We start from the raw sequence: 17299 nt of genomic DNA, 5'->3' as shown, positions 1-17299 counted from the left end.
ATTATGGAGTGTTCTTACCCCAAGTACTTCAAAGAGAACATTAACTTTTTAGATACAAAAGTGTACTATTTTAAGGTTGTAGCTGTTTGTGTAATAATAGACATGGCCAATATATATATATATATATACACACACACACACACACATATACATTTTATTTTTTTAAAGTAATAATTCATGCAGTCACACACATGTTTTGACAGCTAACATGTCGGTGAATTGATGCTTCGCAAAAGTTTTTACCAATATCAAAATGCTTTTTTTGATGCAAAATTATATAAACTGCCATTTATTAAGATACTTGAATGGGCCTACTATAATAAAGAAAATCTGCTCTTAACTGTAAAAGTAAATAAATTGCTAAATACTCTCACCACATGAAAGTGTAAAGCCTGCAGCCCACAACAAACGTGGAAAGTTATTGCGTATCTTACTCTAGCTATTTAACACCATTTATGACAAATGTTATGTGTCATAAATGGTGTTAAATATGATTGAATATTAATCAGATGATGTCATCATGCTGCTGTGCTGATCATAATTTCAAGGATCGATAGATCTGTCCTTCAGAAGACCCGCAGCAATCTCAGATCAGTTCCTTAAAATATTTTAATCTGATTCATGAACTTGTTTGAAGAACCAGTTTAGCCAGAGATCAGTAACCAAGATTAAAAGAGCCAGAATCTGTTTAATCATCTTAGATCATTTAAGCAAAGTATGAAGAGCAGACCCCTAGGGGTCCTATTGGGGATTATTAAAGCCTTTTGAACTAATCAGTGTTAATGAAGTAACCATATGAGTTCCATTGTCCAATTAAGGATTACCAACTGATGTTAGTTAATTAAGCTGCAGCCTTCACCTGCCCTATAAAATCAGACTATTATCTATAATTGGAAATGTTTTTTTTCTTTCTACATGTTATACAGCACATCAATTCCTGTAACATTCAACAGTAAACGCAAAAAGAAATACAAAAAAAGGCAGAATACAAAAAAAACCCCAAAATGGCAGAATACAAAATATTTATTTTGAAAACATGAAAAACAAAACGATATATTTGCTCTACAGTATTCTAGGTCAAGGTGCTTAGAAGCAGTTTACATGTGTGAATCCTGTCCAGTCAACTACACATGACATATACAACAGTATTTACAAAGAGGCCAAAGTGTGGGAATGTGTTTTAGTGCTAATTCCTCCCAGAAAAGTTGGCATGAGAAATATTAAAACTGCTAAAAAAATAAACTCAAACCAAGGATGAACTGACTAAAAGCAGCAGTGCTTGACAATTGTCTAAAATGGAGAAGGTCTTAATCTTTCAGTATTCAGGCAGTGGACTTTGCCAAAACTGATCAAGCAGTGTTAACCCTTCTTCAGTGGTAATAACTCAACTTTGACCTAAAGGCAAGCGTTAACGCTTTCAGGACAGACTGATCTCACCATTGTCATCCTTGGCCTCAATAACTTTAAACACCCCATCTTTCTCCTGTTTACCACGCTTCTTGGCTTGATCTGAAAAAGGAGATTACAACATTAAACACTATGCAGTGCATAATACACACGGATATTGCTATCTTAATGACATCGATACACTTACCCATTAAATCACTGCGGTCCAGCAAGATCTGCAGATCTTTGTCGCTGATGACCTTTCCTTTAGTGCCTTTCACTGCCCTGCAATAATTTACAGTTGCGTCAGGACCGTCTGTACAGTGACACAATTTACAGTGCAGAAAAACACCATACTCTGGATTACAACACTGCAGAAATATATCAAAGAATAAATAACTGTACCCGTCGTAGTCTCTGGACTTCAGTAGTTCTACAAGCTCATCAACATCCAAGCAGCTCTTGCTTTGTTTTAGTTCTGCTTTAGAGCCTTTAAACTTGTCTAAAAAGACAAACATAAGATGCAAAACATCAACAGATAATAAAAACACAACAACAACAAATGGAGCTCTTACATTTCCAGGTTTCAAGATAGGCAAGTTTACTTATGAGTAGGGCCAAACGGAATCTGCGGACGTTTTTTGCTATATCTGCTGAGGATTTTGTTAAAAATCTGTGGATTTCAGCAGAATTATTTTGAGTATCATAACTAAAACCTTAATATGTGAAAAATAAAAATTATTTTAACTTTTAATGTTTAAAATGCAAATCCAATTAGATTCACTTTATTTGGTAAACAAAGCAAGTCTCTCATATAATAGATCTAAGAAAATATTACTGTACAAACTGCATTGTACATAAATCAGATGAACATTTTCACATTAGACAATATTACTGTAATTAATTGAAATAAATAAACTGTAAATAAAGAAGTAAACTGTAAATAAACTGAATAAATATAGATTTACACACATTGTGAATAAGCAGATTTAACGATGGGCTAAAAATCTGCAGAATTCTGCACGCACAGTTTCCTGTGTGGGCCTACTTATGAGCAGAGAATGGGAGAGTACCACAAATATTTTTCTTAAATGGCAAAAATCTGAGTTTATTAAGTTTTCAAAAATAATGAGAAGAGAATGATGTCAGAAAGTGCATTAGAAACATCCCTGCATTAGCATTAACTAGCTTTTTGTAATGTGTTGCAAAGCTGAAATATTAGTGATGTAACAGATCACAAATCTCACGGTTCGAATCACACTACAGTTTGAGTCACGGATCTGATTATTTTTTTGAACAGCAAAAGAAAAAGACGAAAAATGTCAATTGCTTTCTATTTATGCAAAAATATTACTGCAAAAACCATTGGTTTTAACAAACAGAACTTAGAACCTGTCATTTTAATGAAAAAAAGAAACAGCTGAAAAAAAAAAAAGAGAAAAATATTCAACACCAAAAATGATCTCTGCCACTGTTGCTGATAATGCTAAATATAGAAATCTAACATGTTGTACAACATATCATATTTATTTTCAATTAATGATTCAACTATTCAGACTTAAAACGTCACGTTTCATCATAGGTGGATCATTTTTGAAATTCTATTCAGTGACATCATTTTAATGGTTGTTTGTCGCCACCTATTGGTTAATGTAATTGCTACAACACCAGCGTCAAGTTCCATTAAATGGTAATTTTTAATCTTTACCATAAACATCAGTGTTTATATCTGAACTATAAACTATTTTCCTGTACTTCTGTTATTTATTTGTTTGTTAGTAACTAACTGAAAAAGTGTAAAACTGAATCCCTCTCGATCAAACATATATTTGGATGCAGCGCTTCGAAGGATTAATATATGCACATCGTTATCATTTCTTGTTTATGTTGTGTGGGTTTGAATTGAGATCACGACCTTTTAAATGTTTAATTGTGCAGCTTTACACTGAATGCATTAATGTAGGCTAAACAAACAGTGACAGAAAACACCTTTAATTAATAACCTAAGGAAGCATTTAGGTCCCACTGCAACTTTCCGTCATCATTATATTTTACAGGGAAGCCAAAATGCTTTCATACACTTTATTTGAATGTTGCGGGAGGCGATCTCTCTGCAACTGTTATAAATGTTGGATTAACCTACAAGTTCAAAAAAAGAAATTAATCTGTGCATCACGTGCGTTCCGAACTGTGGGTTGTGATCCGTACAAATCAGATAAACCGTGATTAGTTACAACCCTAGTTAGTTCGAATGCAACTTTCATTCATTCATCTTCAGCCTAGTTCTTTATTTATCAGGGGTCACAGGGATCCGTTACATCCTTATGAAAAAGAGTAGTTTAATAAATGTTGAAAATATATTGTATTTCGTTATAATACTTAAGATGCTGATAACTGCTGAAATCAGTTTTTTTAAAGGGTGCAGTAAATGCTTTTTTTTAGCAGTTGCTGCATACTTTTGTGAATGACCATCTTTTCTAGCTTTCTCTTGGCAGAAGCTCTCTCCAGAATCTTCTCATCAATGGTGTTGGCCGTAATGAGACGGTAGACCACCACAGGCTTTGTTTGCCCAATACGGTGACAGCGATCCTGTGCCTGCAAATCTGCCTGAGGATTCTGAAGATAAAAGAGAGAGAGAAAAAAAAAAAGCTAGTTAGAGGCTTTCCACTCACAAAAAAATAAATCTATCTATATATATATATATATATATATATATATATATATATATATATATATATATATATATATATATATATATATATATATATATATATATATATATATATATATATATATATATATAAATCAAGAAAGTGCTTGTGAACATCTACAATTACCCAATCACTGTCAAATATGATGACCGTGTCAGCAGATGTCAGGTTGATTCCAAGGCCACCAGCTCGAGTGCTCAGGAGAAAAAGAAACACCTCTGGATCTGAAGAAAACTTCTTCATCTGCAAAGAAAAAGGAAAAAAAGGTAAAAATAACACATTTAAAATAACTGACACTAACTATACTGTAATTGCAACTTCTGTTAAACAACAAAACACTACTTACATTCTCATCACGGTCAGCGTAACTCATTGACCCATCCAGTCTGCTGTATTCGTAACCCCTGAGATAACAGTAATCCATCAGAATATCCAATATGGAGGTCATCTGGCTAAAAATCAGCACCTATTTTCAAAAACATGTATGCTATTAAACAAATCAAGTTTGTACATCACTTTTCACAATAATTGTTCTAAAGTAGCTTTATAAAACATGCACGTTATTGCATTTAAGCATGCTCAAAATAACCGTTTTAACTGAAAGGGTGCGTTTTTAACTGAATATTATTAGTTAAATGGCTTAAAAAAAAAAGATTATTCTATATATTTTTAATATTTGGCTGCATAAGGTGTGGATCATAGTAAACATGCTCTTTGCATTAAGAAGAGCATTTTTTGAATGGTTTACTAACGTCCGCAAGTTTTGTTTTGCATGCTGCTAATGCACCCTGCACACCTTGCATTTTTGCCATTGCGCGCTGTGCTCACAGTTGAAAAAAAAAATAAAAAATCAACCCCGAGCAGAAAAAGTGTGTTACGTTAGTACACTAGTCTCTCCTCCAAGTTATCCAGAGCTGTGACTTTACAAATCTTGAATATCACAATATTATTAAATATTACAATTATAGCAAAATCGACAGCAACACTCGCACACAATACGCAGCTGAATCAGTAATTTCGTAATGACTTGTGCGTGCGTGTGTGTGTTTGTATATGTGTATGTGTATGTGTATATATATATATATATATATATATATATATATATATATATATATATATATATATATATATATATATATATATATATATATATATATATATATAAATAAATAAATAAATAAAGAAAGAGGCAGTGCGGTGCGCCTTGTGTTTTTGGAACGGAAAGACATGTTCTGTGTGAACGGACCCTACATGTGCAACATCTTAACTCGCAGGACAGTAACATGTGCAACCACACACTCATACAGATGTATTTTTTCAAAGAATTAAAATGGAAAAAGGATATCGCTGGTCACTGTTTGACAGACGAGTTGATGCTAAACAACAAAATTATATGTTATAGTAGCCTATATTTTACAAAAAAAAAAAAAAAAAAAAAAAACAAACATAAGAGCCTCGTCATAGTCTTTTATCACATGCAGCGCGCACACAATTGAGTGAGAGGAAATAAAATCAAAGAAGCTCGAAGGTAAAATCTGATGCTCAAGACAATCTTTAATGACTAATATTAAAAATGTTGACAGAGGCTCGTGATATAAGAATTAGAGCGGTGCACTAATTAAATGCATAGGCCTGCAGAAGAAAAAAAAATACATACAGGACAAACACTATATGCTGGTTCTTAAAAAGGATTCAGTGTTTTTGTTTTCTAATCTAAATTTGTCCTTTAAGTGAAAAATATCTAGAATAGGCCTATTTATTTTATTCTTTTTATTGGTTTTTTTCTATGCTGTAGGAAACACTGCAGTTGCGTGAAGATGTTAAAATAAATCAGTATTTTAAAATGCAGTATTTAATGTGAATAGACATCCATTTATTTATTTTTATTAAATAATATTTCAATATTTATGAGTATCTGATGAATTAACCATTAACATTCGGTTAACAAGCTGTGGTTGTTGGCTGGCAAAATTAACCCAAATGAGCATCCCTAATTACATTCAAAATCTGAAAAAAGTTAAAAAAGTGGACAACACAGCTGTCGAGCACATGCATAGTTAATCAGCAGTTGTTTATTGAAGCATACTTTTTTAAAAAGTGTTATTTGTGTATTAAACAAGGCAAAAATTACCATGACTTGAATAACTAGCACATTTAATCAGCAAGTATGGATTAAAAATGAAATCTGTCTTTTGATCAGCATATTAGAATGATTTCTGAAGGAATTTGACACTTTTGTAAACAATAATATAAAGCCTACAATTTTTGTTAACTTCAGAAACAAAACATGCTGCATTGAGTGGATCATTGAGTATGCAATGTATCATTCAGAAAAAAACTTTATAAAAGGCAATTAAATGTGCACATGATTAGCTTACAACCACAATGGAGTTTGACACTAACTGATACAGTTGTTAATCATTAAAATGCATGCATGTATGTATGAGGAATTGTTGTGACCTTTACCTTGTGTCCTCTTTTTTTCAGTTCAGGAAGCATTCTGTCCAGAATAAGAAATTTCCCTGAGGCTTCCACTAACTGTTCATCAATCTGTAACAGAAGATTACTGCCAGTGTTATCATTTCAATGTAGATGTGATCATTTCAAATGTAAAAAAAAGTATGTAAAATTCTCTGCAAGATACCTTAAAGTCTCCAGTTGTGGGGTCCAGAGGATACTCTATGAGGTACGCATGATTGCAACATCTCTTCAGCAGCATCAGGATGTTCTGCAGTTTCAAGTTGACTTGAGCATCAACTGGCATAAACACATTCACCACAGGAGTAGAGCTAAAGAGAAAGTAACCATCATGTCAAGAACTTTAATGCAGAGTTAAAACTTGCAATTGCCATATAATTGACTATTCATGACAAAAACAGAATTTCTGAAGAAAAAAAATAAATGAATCGCAATAGCATACAGTGATAACTGAATAAAAACCCTGCCAGAGGTAAAACAAAAACAGGAGGCAGACCTTGCCTGACTGTCCAACTCCTGCTGAACCTTCTCTAGGTAGTTCTCAAGGTCTTTCATAGAGTCAGTGTTTGGCTCAGTATAGTTCACCACCTTCCTGCTCCTGCGTTTTGGTCGGCCACTGGGTGTTAGGGGAGCAGGCGCCGATTCATCCTTGTAGTTATATAAGGCATTATGAATCAAACAAACAATAATTACTTGTTATGGCATGTAGAGTAAATCGTCGTCTAGCAATACCTTTATTGTGCATTATCCTCTTAACATTACTCTTAACACCCATTGACACTCACCTTCTCCTGACCCAGCAGTTTGGCAATAGTCTTGTTAACAATGGCCATGTAAAAAGCCTCTTGTTTGTTGGTTAGGGGTGCATACACAACAATCTCTTTCTTAGGTGGAACCTCCAGTGTGACATCTGATTTTAATCTTCTCAGAAGGAAGGGCGTGAGGATCTGAAAACATTAACAAATGGCATTATTTTAATAAGCAATGATTATAATTGTAAGTACACTTAAATATAGATTTTATCCAATAGTGACAATTTGCTCCGTCTCAAGTGCTTCCAAACCTTTACAAGTTTAATTTTGTTGGTGGGAATGAGGAGCCACTGACATCCATAGTAGGGCTGCAACAACGAATCGATTAAATTGCTAAAAATCGATTATTAAAAACGTTGGCAACGAATTTCATTATTGATTTTTTGTGTCGCGTGACATGGGGACGAGATCGGTGCGGAGCGAACACGGTCTCTCTCGTGCACTGATACAGAGTTCGGCGCCTCACAGACAGGGATGAGGAAAGAAGTTTAACAGCAGGGTCCTACTTTGGTTCCAATTGAAGTGAGGACCGTAAAGTAACTGGTGCTGATGTTTTACTCGTTATCCAGCTTGACAAGCATGACAAGTTAGTGTTAGCTCATTTACCTTTAGAGTGGCAAATAAATAAAAATTTCAAACTGAGCTTTGGCGCGGTATCTGGTGCGGAGCCAGAGAAAGCTCGCACTGATCAGAGATCTCAGTAAGGAACCACCGGAAAAGTGCTTCTTTTTTCGTTTTATTATTTTTTTTTTCCCCCAAAAAAAAAAACCAACTTAACCTCGCTGAGAAAGATGTGTCATATCACAATTATGCAGCGTTTTAACTGCCTAATGCCAAATGTATGGTTTTTAACATTTTAAACATTTAGAGTTTGTAAAACACACAAGAAAGTCTAACAATCCATTCAAATAAAAATTTTCGATGTGTTTTATTGATATTAGATACACATTACACATAGTGAAAGTAACTATAAAGTTGAATCTACTCTTCTCTAAGTTCACCAGCCACTTACTTGAATCCTGTGTGCAGTGTTTCCTCTGAGATTTTTTTCCAGCTGTGGCGGCATGTCTTACACAAATCTACCAAATACCTATGGCGTTATTTAAATGACATTTGGAGAAATGTGGCGAGCGCCGCATTACACGGGATCGCATTTATGTAATGTTAATACGAGCATGCCAATCTCTGCTTGCGCGCTGATTTCCTCTGTTCGTGCACAAAACTTCTTGCATGCCCTCAAACATGCTGCTCAATCGCAGATTTACCAGTGCTCTCATATAAATACTGCTGATTGGCGATTTAGTGCGTTTTTGTTGCGAGTATGTCTCCAACATTTATTAGATTTGCTAGGAATATTTATGAATGTTTCCAATAGATCTACAAATCAGTATTAATGCGTCCTGGAGAAAAGTGAAACAGCAATAAACTCAAGCAAGATACCAGTAAAGTCATTGTATGCAGAATCACAGACCTTTATTCATAAATAAAGTATAATTATGAAACTGTGTTCATCTTAACTGAAAGTTATGTCGTGTTTGCTGGCCTCACGCATTGCGCACCTGTCAATAAGTCAGTCAGTCAGTTAGTCAGCACATCACCTTAAAGTGTTAAACGAATAGCGCACAGCCCTACTAACTTACGGTAACAGAAAAGTTCATGCTGTTATAATTCACTTACCTTTTAATGCATTGTGGTGCGATTATAACCCGCTATTAAAAACAACAACAATGAATAAATGTTTTGAATTAATAAGAAGCTGTAGCCGTGTCGGGATAAATTTTGGTGTGCGTTTAAGTGAACTGGTAAAACTTTTGTTTAAGATTATATTTCATTATAAATATTTTTCTTACCCAATTTGCAAATAATTTAACTTGTTTTAAGCAAACAATCACTTAATTTTAAGATGTTTTTTTTTTCAGAAAACAAGACAATTTCTTATGCTATTTCATGTGTCTAGGATATATCTTAATTTAAAAATATTTCGATATTAGAATTAAAAACAGGACAAAACTACTTAGTTTTTAATTTTATTATTATTATTATTATTATTATTATTATAACAGCTCAGGGATGAGCTTTTTTGAATAAACGGTTGGAAATTAATGTTTTTTTTTAGCCGATTCATTGATTATTCAAAAAAAATTATCGAAAGTTTAATCAATTATTAAAAAAATTGTTAGTTGCAGCCGTAATCCATAGTAGGATATTTTTATAAAAGTCAATTTTTAACACTTTAAAAAATATGTTCTTTTGTGTTCAGGAGAAAAAACAAAACTCAAAAAGGTTTAGAAAAAAGGGAGAATGTGTAAACGATGTTAAATTGTTGGTACATTCAATAATACTAAATACTCTAGCTGTAAACTATAAGGTTTAGAGGAAATTATAGAGAATTAAAAAAAAAAAAAATCTTAACGTGAAGATACCTGATGAAGCATGTGAAGAATATTCTGCTCTCGCTCGTTAGCCACAATATTTTCAGCATCTGAAGTGATGGTGCTGATGTCAAACCAGGATTCAAAACTGAGGGGAAATAATTATCAAATGTTTAATCTGGTGTATTAAAACTCTCAATCTTAAATCAAGAAAATGTTTCACTCCTAAAAAGAATCAGAATGGTGGACAACAATATCCCGAGTTCCCTTTGCATTTCTCTTCTTAGTTCGTACCTCTTCAGGTCATCAAACACATCAGGAAGGAGGAAATTGAGGAGTGACCACAGCTCAGACAGGTTATTCTGGAGGGGGGTTCCTGTCAGGAGGAGTTTGTTGTCAGTCGGCAGCATCTTCAGTTCTTGCACCAGACGACAGTTCAAGTTTTTAATCCTGTGACCCTCATCCACAATCAGATAGTTCCAGTGGAAACGCTGAGAAGACAAACATGAGAACAATAAAACCTAGTCTGCCAAAAAAAAGGAGTTGGTAAAAGGATAATCGTACTTTTTCAATTAAAAAATAAACCTATGTTTTTATTTAGGAGACCTTAAAATTAATAACCATCCAACCATGACCAATACAAGTAGTCTATGAAACCAGTTGACAATTAATAACAGATTAGTTTCTGTACCAGATAAAAGGCTGTCTCCGTTTACCTGAAGAAACTTCCGGTCTCTCATGGCTATTTCAAAGGACGTAACAACAACAGGGCACATTCTGAGGGATCCCTGGTGCTGACGGATCTTTTTTACCAGGTCCAACCTCTCTTTTTGAGGTCCATGATACAGCAGGACAGACACCTTAAAAAAAAAAAAAAAAAAAAAAAAAAGAACAAACGTGAGATAGATGAAACCTTTCAAACTGTTAGCTGTTGACATCTTAAAGCATCGATTTAAATGAGAAGAGCTACAGTTACTGTTCAATACCTCTGGAGTGAAACGCTTGAATTCTGAAATCCAGTTTGGAAGAGTGGACAAAGGAGCCACCACTAGGAAAGGCCCAAGGACCTTTTTCTCAACCATCATTGCAATATGTGCGATGCACTGGATGGTTTTTCCAAGACCCATCTCATCAGCCAGGATGCCGTTGATGCCATTCTCCCACAGCATCTAACAGACAAGAGTAGTGAATAAGGAAACTAGAACATCTTTTTCGTGTGACTTGCAAGTATGAGTGAAGTTAAAGGAGTTTAGTTAGAAATAAACATGAAGCAGAGGTATTCAAACCTGCTCCTGGGAACCCACTGTATTGCAAAGTTTATTTCCAATCTGCTTCAGCACCTGTGTATTTTCAAATTGACCTCAAGAGCTTGTACAGCTGCTTTTGGTGCGTGCGCCATTAGGGTTGGAGCTAAAATCTATTGTATAGTGGGTCTCTAGAAGCAGAGTTGAAGACTTCCAAATCATTCATATAATAAAAATGCACATTAAACTTCAATGGAGACACTAAAAAAACAACTCTACTGCCCTCTGCAGGTCATCTACTCAATCAAAACTGTTTTGAGTTTTCAGAGAGCATGCACTTACCCTGAGCCACTCTATGCCTTCCACCTGGTACCACCTCATCACACCCCCAGTAAACAGTTGGGGCTGCTGTGCTGGCACAGGTTGACCATTCACCGTTCTTTCTGGATCCAGCATCTGCTTGCTGTTCTCCCTTAAAGTCTCAGAGAGTCGACCTTTAATATCAGAGTTTGTGTCACTTAGCTTCTCTATATCCTCAGCCTCTAGTTTTACTGATGCTTGAGCCTCCTTCAGGAGAAGAAAAACAACACTTGAGAACAATGACACCAATGTACAGCAAACATTGCATTACCGAGTCATGTAGTGTAACGGCTAGACAGCTGGTAAGATAGGCAAGCTCCTTGTCATCAATACAGAATGCGCACACAAGGGTGTTTAAACAGTTTACAACAAGTTCAAATGATGCTCATCCAATTAAAATTCTCTCAAAATATAAATTTTAAATGTATGAAAAGGCAAAAAATAAATCAAACTTTACCTCTTCCATTTTGGGCTTTTTGGCTTTTGACATAATTTCCTTAAAATAAAAGTATACACATTAGTAATATAGCAATGACACGTCAATTTAAAGCAAGCTAAAAATAGATGCTCACCTCTTTTGTCATCACATCTGCAATTTTGTAATCTTCCCTTCCACGCTTCTTTCTCTCAACTTAACATGTAAGAAATAGATCAGTATTATTGACTACTTTTTAAACATCGCATCCATACATATACAGAATCATAATTTACACCCCATACTGAAATGCGTCTTCTGAAGCTTACCTTTTACAGTCTTTTTATCACTGCCCTGTGGGAGAGAAAATTAAAATTCAATCAGTCACTTTATCTACCCTTTTAATACGAGCAACAATGTGTGACAAACCATGATAGAACATTACCTTTTGCTTCAGAACAGCAGCTTTCTTTTCCAGTCTCTCCTTTTTAAGTTTTTCCTATTGTTGGAAATATGATGTTAGTTTAGTTTCTTAGTCAAACACAAACATGCACAAATACTAGGGATGCTCCGATTGATCGGCATTGGCCGATAATCACATTTCATGACTAGATCAATACTCGACAATCTCATGAACTGATCACAAATGTTTGTTTACAAGTTTACAAGCAGAGGACACATACGAACTGAATTCTTTTGAAAAATCACAATTGAAAGTTCTGTATTTTCAACAATATTGCAAGTTCATGAAAACCTGGCTGGAAGTATTAGGGAATAAAAAAAAACTAAATTATTTTCAACTTGAATATTTAATAATATAACTTTTAGTAATATATTTATTGCAATAAGCCGTAGGTTCTGGACCTATTTCCTTTTAGTAAAGAAGTAATTGATTTATAGGTGTGCATCAAATATGCATTTCAAACTTGATTGAGACATGTTGAATTATTTTTCCATCATTTGCAATGTTTCTAAATTACCAATTATTTTTTGTTTCTGTTTTATCTATTATTTTCTAAAAAAAACTGCTTCTGACCACACTAAATGGTAATAAGATATGCAACATTTTAAATTTATTATCTTAGGTAAGGCAAGATCTCCACTTAAGTATCATACTTGGAGGGAAAATGTGCTTTATTCATTATAAAGCTTGAAGCATCAGAATTGGTACTAGGTAACGGTTGATCACCATGACAAGAAATTGGTACTTGGTATCAGCTGCAAAAATCCTGATCAGAGCATTCCTAACAAACGCATGTACAATTATTATAACAGAGCAATTCCAACGTTGCAGATGTGACATTTGCAGTAAAAATTCAAAACATAAATTCACATAAAGAGTATACATTAACATTATATTGAAACATCCGTTTATATTCTCTAAAACAACTAAACCACAGAATTATGAGTTTAGAAAAATATAATCTTTAAACATGTTTTAGATTTTAAATGAGGAAAATAAACATGCGTCATAGATGTGACCAAAAAAGTTAGCAGGTTTACATTGTACAACATACTAGGGCTGGGCGATTTAGCCTAAAATCAAAAACTCGATTTATTCAACATTTTAACTTGATTGCGATTAATAAACGATTATTTTATCTATTTTTTTTCCTCATAGTTCACTGATAAGTTTTGTAAAGTAAATATACTCATATTTTACAAGAGAGTGATTTTTGACTAAAGGGTGCATTAGTTGATTCTAAAACAATAGAAGGAAACACACCCTACAGCATCTACTATTTATGACTATTTACTTCAACTTTGAACAACTAAAATTAAAACAAATTGCTTAAAACAGTCACTCTTTAGTATAAAAAAGTGAAAAACTAAATTATTATTGTTATTGTTTTTCATATTAAAAGTAGAAAATAAGCAACATCTCTTCTAAATAAAATACCTGTATTTTAAAAATAATATTTAACAGTGCATTTATTGAATGTTCTGTCAACAAATATTTTAATGTAAATTATTTTATTGTAATGGAAAATATGCCGTCTAATGTAATGTAATGCAAACGTGCAATGTGTAGTTAAATTTTTTGAGAGATGCTCAGGTATAAGACCACGCGAAGGCTGCGCCGGACCATACCCGTACACTCGACACAGAAGTATAAATCAGTCTTAACAGAGTGTGGTCACATTTTCCCAACTCAAGGAAAGTAATTGGAAAAATTGAGTTGGAAAGACTAGATCGATTATAGGTTCTGAATGTCGATTTAGATTATTTTTCAATGAATTGCCCAGCCCTACAACACACTTTGTAGAAATTCTGTGAATTAAACTGCACAAATAGATGAAAGTTGCCTCTATAGAACAAAAATTATTGACTTTATTTGACATTTTTGCATTTATGAGGAAAAAAATCTCTGTTTTGAGGAAGAAATCTCTTTGTAATGGACAGATTTCACTTGTGCAACTTTGGTAAATTAAATATAATAGTTTGAAAACATTAACAGACATTTTTAAGTGTTTTTAAAAGTACTGCAAAATGCTTGCTTACACAAAATGTAGAAACGGTTTTATCCTTTTTTACATGGCATGGTTGACATTTGCATGGAATTGCTCGGCAATAACACGGTTGACATGAGCATGTTGCATCTCTCTGCTTATTATAAACTTAAAAATACTTGACAATCATAAGTGTTCTAGTGCAGTGGATTTCTCAGATGTTTTCATTATCAGTGTAAAATTAAAAATAAACAAAGGCTTTATTCTGATCCTAACGGGCCTGTGATTAAAAGACACTGTACACTCTGTAATGCGACACAATAGGGCAGGTGGTGCAGAGCAACGGTTGCATTTGATTGGCTCCTTCACAGCTCCCTTTATCGCAAACATCTGCATCTGTGCCCCTTCACCAGTTTACAATGCATTTCAGTTAAACACTCAAGCAAGATTTATTTGCGGAAATGGTAAACCTGCCAGTTTCAGCTCTTTCCTGTGTACTGAACACAATACATACCTCTTGCTGCTGCTGCTCCATCTTTGTAAGAAGAAACTTTGAGTAAATGTTGCTTTTCTCCAAAAGGTGCTGAAGTCTTTTGAACCGCATTTCTTGAGAATCGTTCCCCCTGGATTGTCTGGCCTGTTAAAACAACATGCAGCATAATATAGACTTTTATTATACAGTGAATAATAGTGTCTGATACATTTATTTATACTGAATAACCTAAATAATGAAAATACTGAATAGTGGAACAAACATGAGGGTTTCACAGTTATGCAGAAGAAGATATTATTGAGGTAAAGTTGGTTTTATATTCACACATTCCTTCAGTGACATCTTGTGATTTGCTCCAAAAACCTTTAATAGAGGTAAAGATGATTTTATATTCAGATATTCAGACATTTTCCTTAATAAAATAATTTCAGAAAAGTATTCTTTGCAAACTCTAAATAGGAAAATCATACAAGCAGCCAGTGATCATCAAAGCACAACATTGTTCACAGTCAATAAGATAGTGTTAATGTTGTTTTGAAGACATTCTTGCATGCTAATTTCGATCGAATATTCAAAGTAACATGGTAAACAATATAAAGACTTCTAAATGAGCAAATGTGCAAATATAAAATCAACTTTACCCCTATCATTGTTTACCATGCTACTTTGAATATTTGGTCTGAAATCATATGCAAGTGTGACTTCAAAACAACATTAGCACAATTTATTTGACTTTACTTTGATAGTCATTGGCTGCTAATATGATTTTACTATTTAGAATTAACAAAGGAAACTTTCCTGAAATTATATTAAGGAGAAAGTCCATATGTGTAAATATAAAACCAACTTTACCTCAATGAAGATATTTATCATGTTATTTTAAATATGGGAATGTAGAACAGCAACCACATTAATATTTAAAAAAAAAACTATTGTTGAACAATTTACCTCCTCCATCATTTCTCTTTCTTTTTTCTCTCCCTCCTCTTCTAGATTCTTTTCTTCTTCCTCCATCTCTTTGGTAATGACCATCTCTTCATGCTTGCTTTTTTCTGTAATATGTAGGATAAAGTTAAATGCAGCACAGACACGTTTGACACTATCTTATAAAGATTTACCATGTGTTTTACCCACCCATTGTGGTCTCCTCAATTGTAGTGCCTTCAGGCTCTTCAGATTCGTTAGGTTTGGGGCAGTGGGGAGAAATACTACGAGTCTCTTCTTTGACAATCCTGCAACATGAATGTTAAACCATCAGAAACACATCTCTGTCAACGCATCATACTGATAGGTGGTAAAGTTGGTTTTAAATTCAGATATTCTCCTTCCTTCTAAATAAGATATTCTCTTTCCTTCTAAATAAGGAAATGATATAAGCAGCCAATGACTATCAAAGTACAGCATTGTTTACAGTCAGTTAGATAGTGCTAATGTTTGAAGTCATAACTTGCATGCTAATTCTGACCATATAGAGACAGCTAAATGAACGAAAGTGCGAATATAAAACCAACTTTACCTCAAAATCATACTGTATGCACAGTAAATGCACTTACCCACTCATTTCAGCTGCTATAAGGGTAGCTGGGTGCTGAATTAAATCTCTCGAACCTTACCAAATATGTGCAATGCAGTCCAGTGTGTAAAGCAAGAATGTCTCACTAATGACCCGATTAGCTAACATACAACAAAGCCTTACACAACAAAAGCGCGGGACCGTTTCGTAACAGCAGAACGCAATGCAAATTAATGCATTAATGTACTTTAACTTCACCCGGTTTTGCAAAATATAGATTTATAAAAGCACTCTATTAAAAGCAGCTGAATTTCCGTCACACAGCCGGTAGATACACCACCTCGCGTGTGTAACGTGAAACGTGCAAAGACGTTTCGCGCCACTGTGGACTAAACCATCACAGCTTATATTTGTAGGGGTGCATGTCCAACAGAAGTCGTTTAAAGAGTCGCTATTTTCAATGCTATTGAAAAATGTGATTTCGTACAACATATTTATCACTTATAAGATCGCTAAGTGATTTTAATCGTAAAATACGCAAGCGAATAAATCTAAGATTTAAAGACTTAGTAATTTCAATCCCCTAACTGCTGTACGTATGCAAACAATCTAGTTGATATTTCCCGCGAAAGTAGAGTTCATTCAGTGCAATATGAGGAGGGCTACAAGATCTTTTCTTTCATCTGTCCCTCGCACACGCCCAAACACCCTCAAAGACACGTTTTATTCTTTTATGCATTAAATAACTAAACGTATACCTTATTTATGCCAATTAAATGTGGTTATAGTGGTAATCACTCAGGAGATTCAATATTTTCCCGAGAAAAGTGAGTATATTTTAGAATGTGTTTATCTCTTACAGTCTAACGTTATTTTACACTGACGGTATTTTCCTATAGGCCTACCCATAACCTTACACACAATTAATCTTAACAGAACTTTCTGCGTTTTACCATATTTGTCAGAAACAAAATGTATTATTGCTATTTTATATATATATATATATATATATATATATATATATATATATATATATATATAAATATATATATATATATATATATA

The 17299-nt window shown here is 33.9% G+C and overlaps 1 protein-coding gene across 1 annotated transcript; it reads right to left on the bottom strand.

Moving 5' to 3' along the window:
- Positions 1–1006: 1006 nt before the first annotated feature.
- On the bottom strand, positions 1007–16481 carry hells (helicase, lymphoid specific). The gene is given in 23 exon segments (NM_001037101.1): positions 1007–1509; positions 1595–1671; positions 1792–1888; positions 3843–4002; positions 4224–4340; positions 4444–4563; positions 6564–6647; positions 6742–6886; positions 7072–7223; positions 7361–7522; positions 9811–9907; positions 10054–10250; positions 10476–10619; positions 10746–10928; positions 11346–11570; positions 11821–11859; positions 11936–11994; positions 12108–12132; positions 12224–12277; positions 14743–14865; positions 15670–15773; positions 15856–15953; positions 16275–16481. Coding segments are annotated over 23 exon segments (2562 nt in total). The 5' UTR covers positions 16283–16481; the 3' UTR covers positions 1007–1417.
- Between the last annotated feature and the right edge of the window lie 818 nt (positions 16482–17299).

This window comes from Danio rerio, chromosome 13, assembly GCF_049306965.1.
Source record: "Danio rerio strain Tuebingen ecotype United States chromosome 13, GRCz12tu, whole genome shotgun sequence".
Lineage (NCBI taxonomy): Eukaryota > Metazoa > Chordata > Actinopteri > Cypriniformes > Danionidae > Danio > Danio rerio.
The sequence above is the reverse complement of the archived record's forward strand: the minus strand, read 5'-3'. Positions and strand labels throughout refer to the sequence as shown.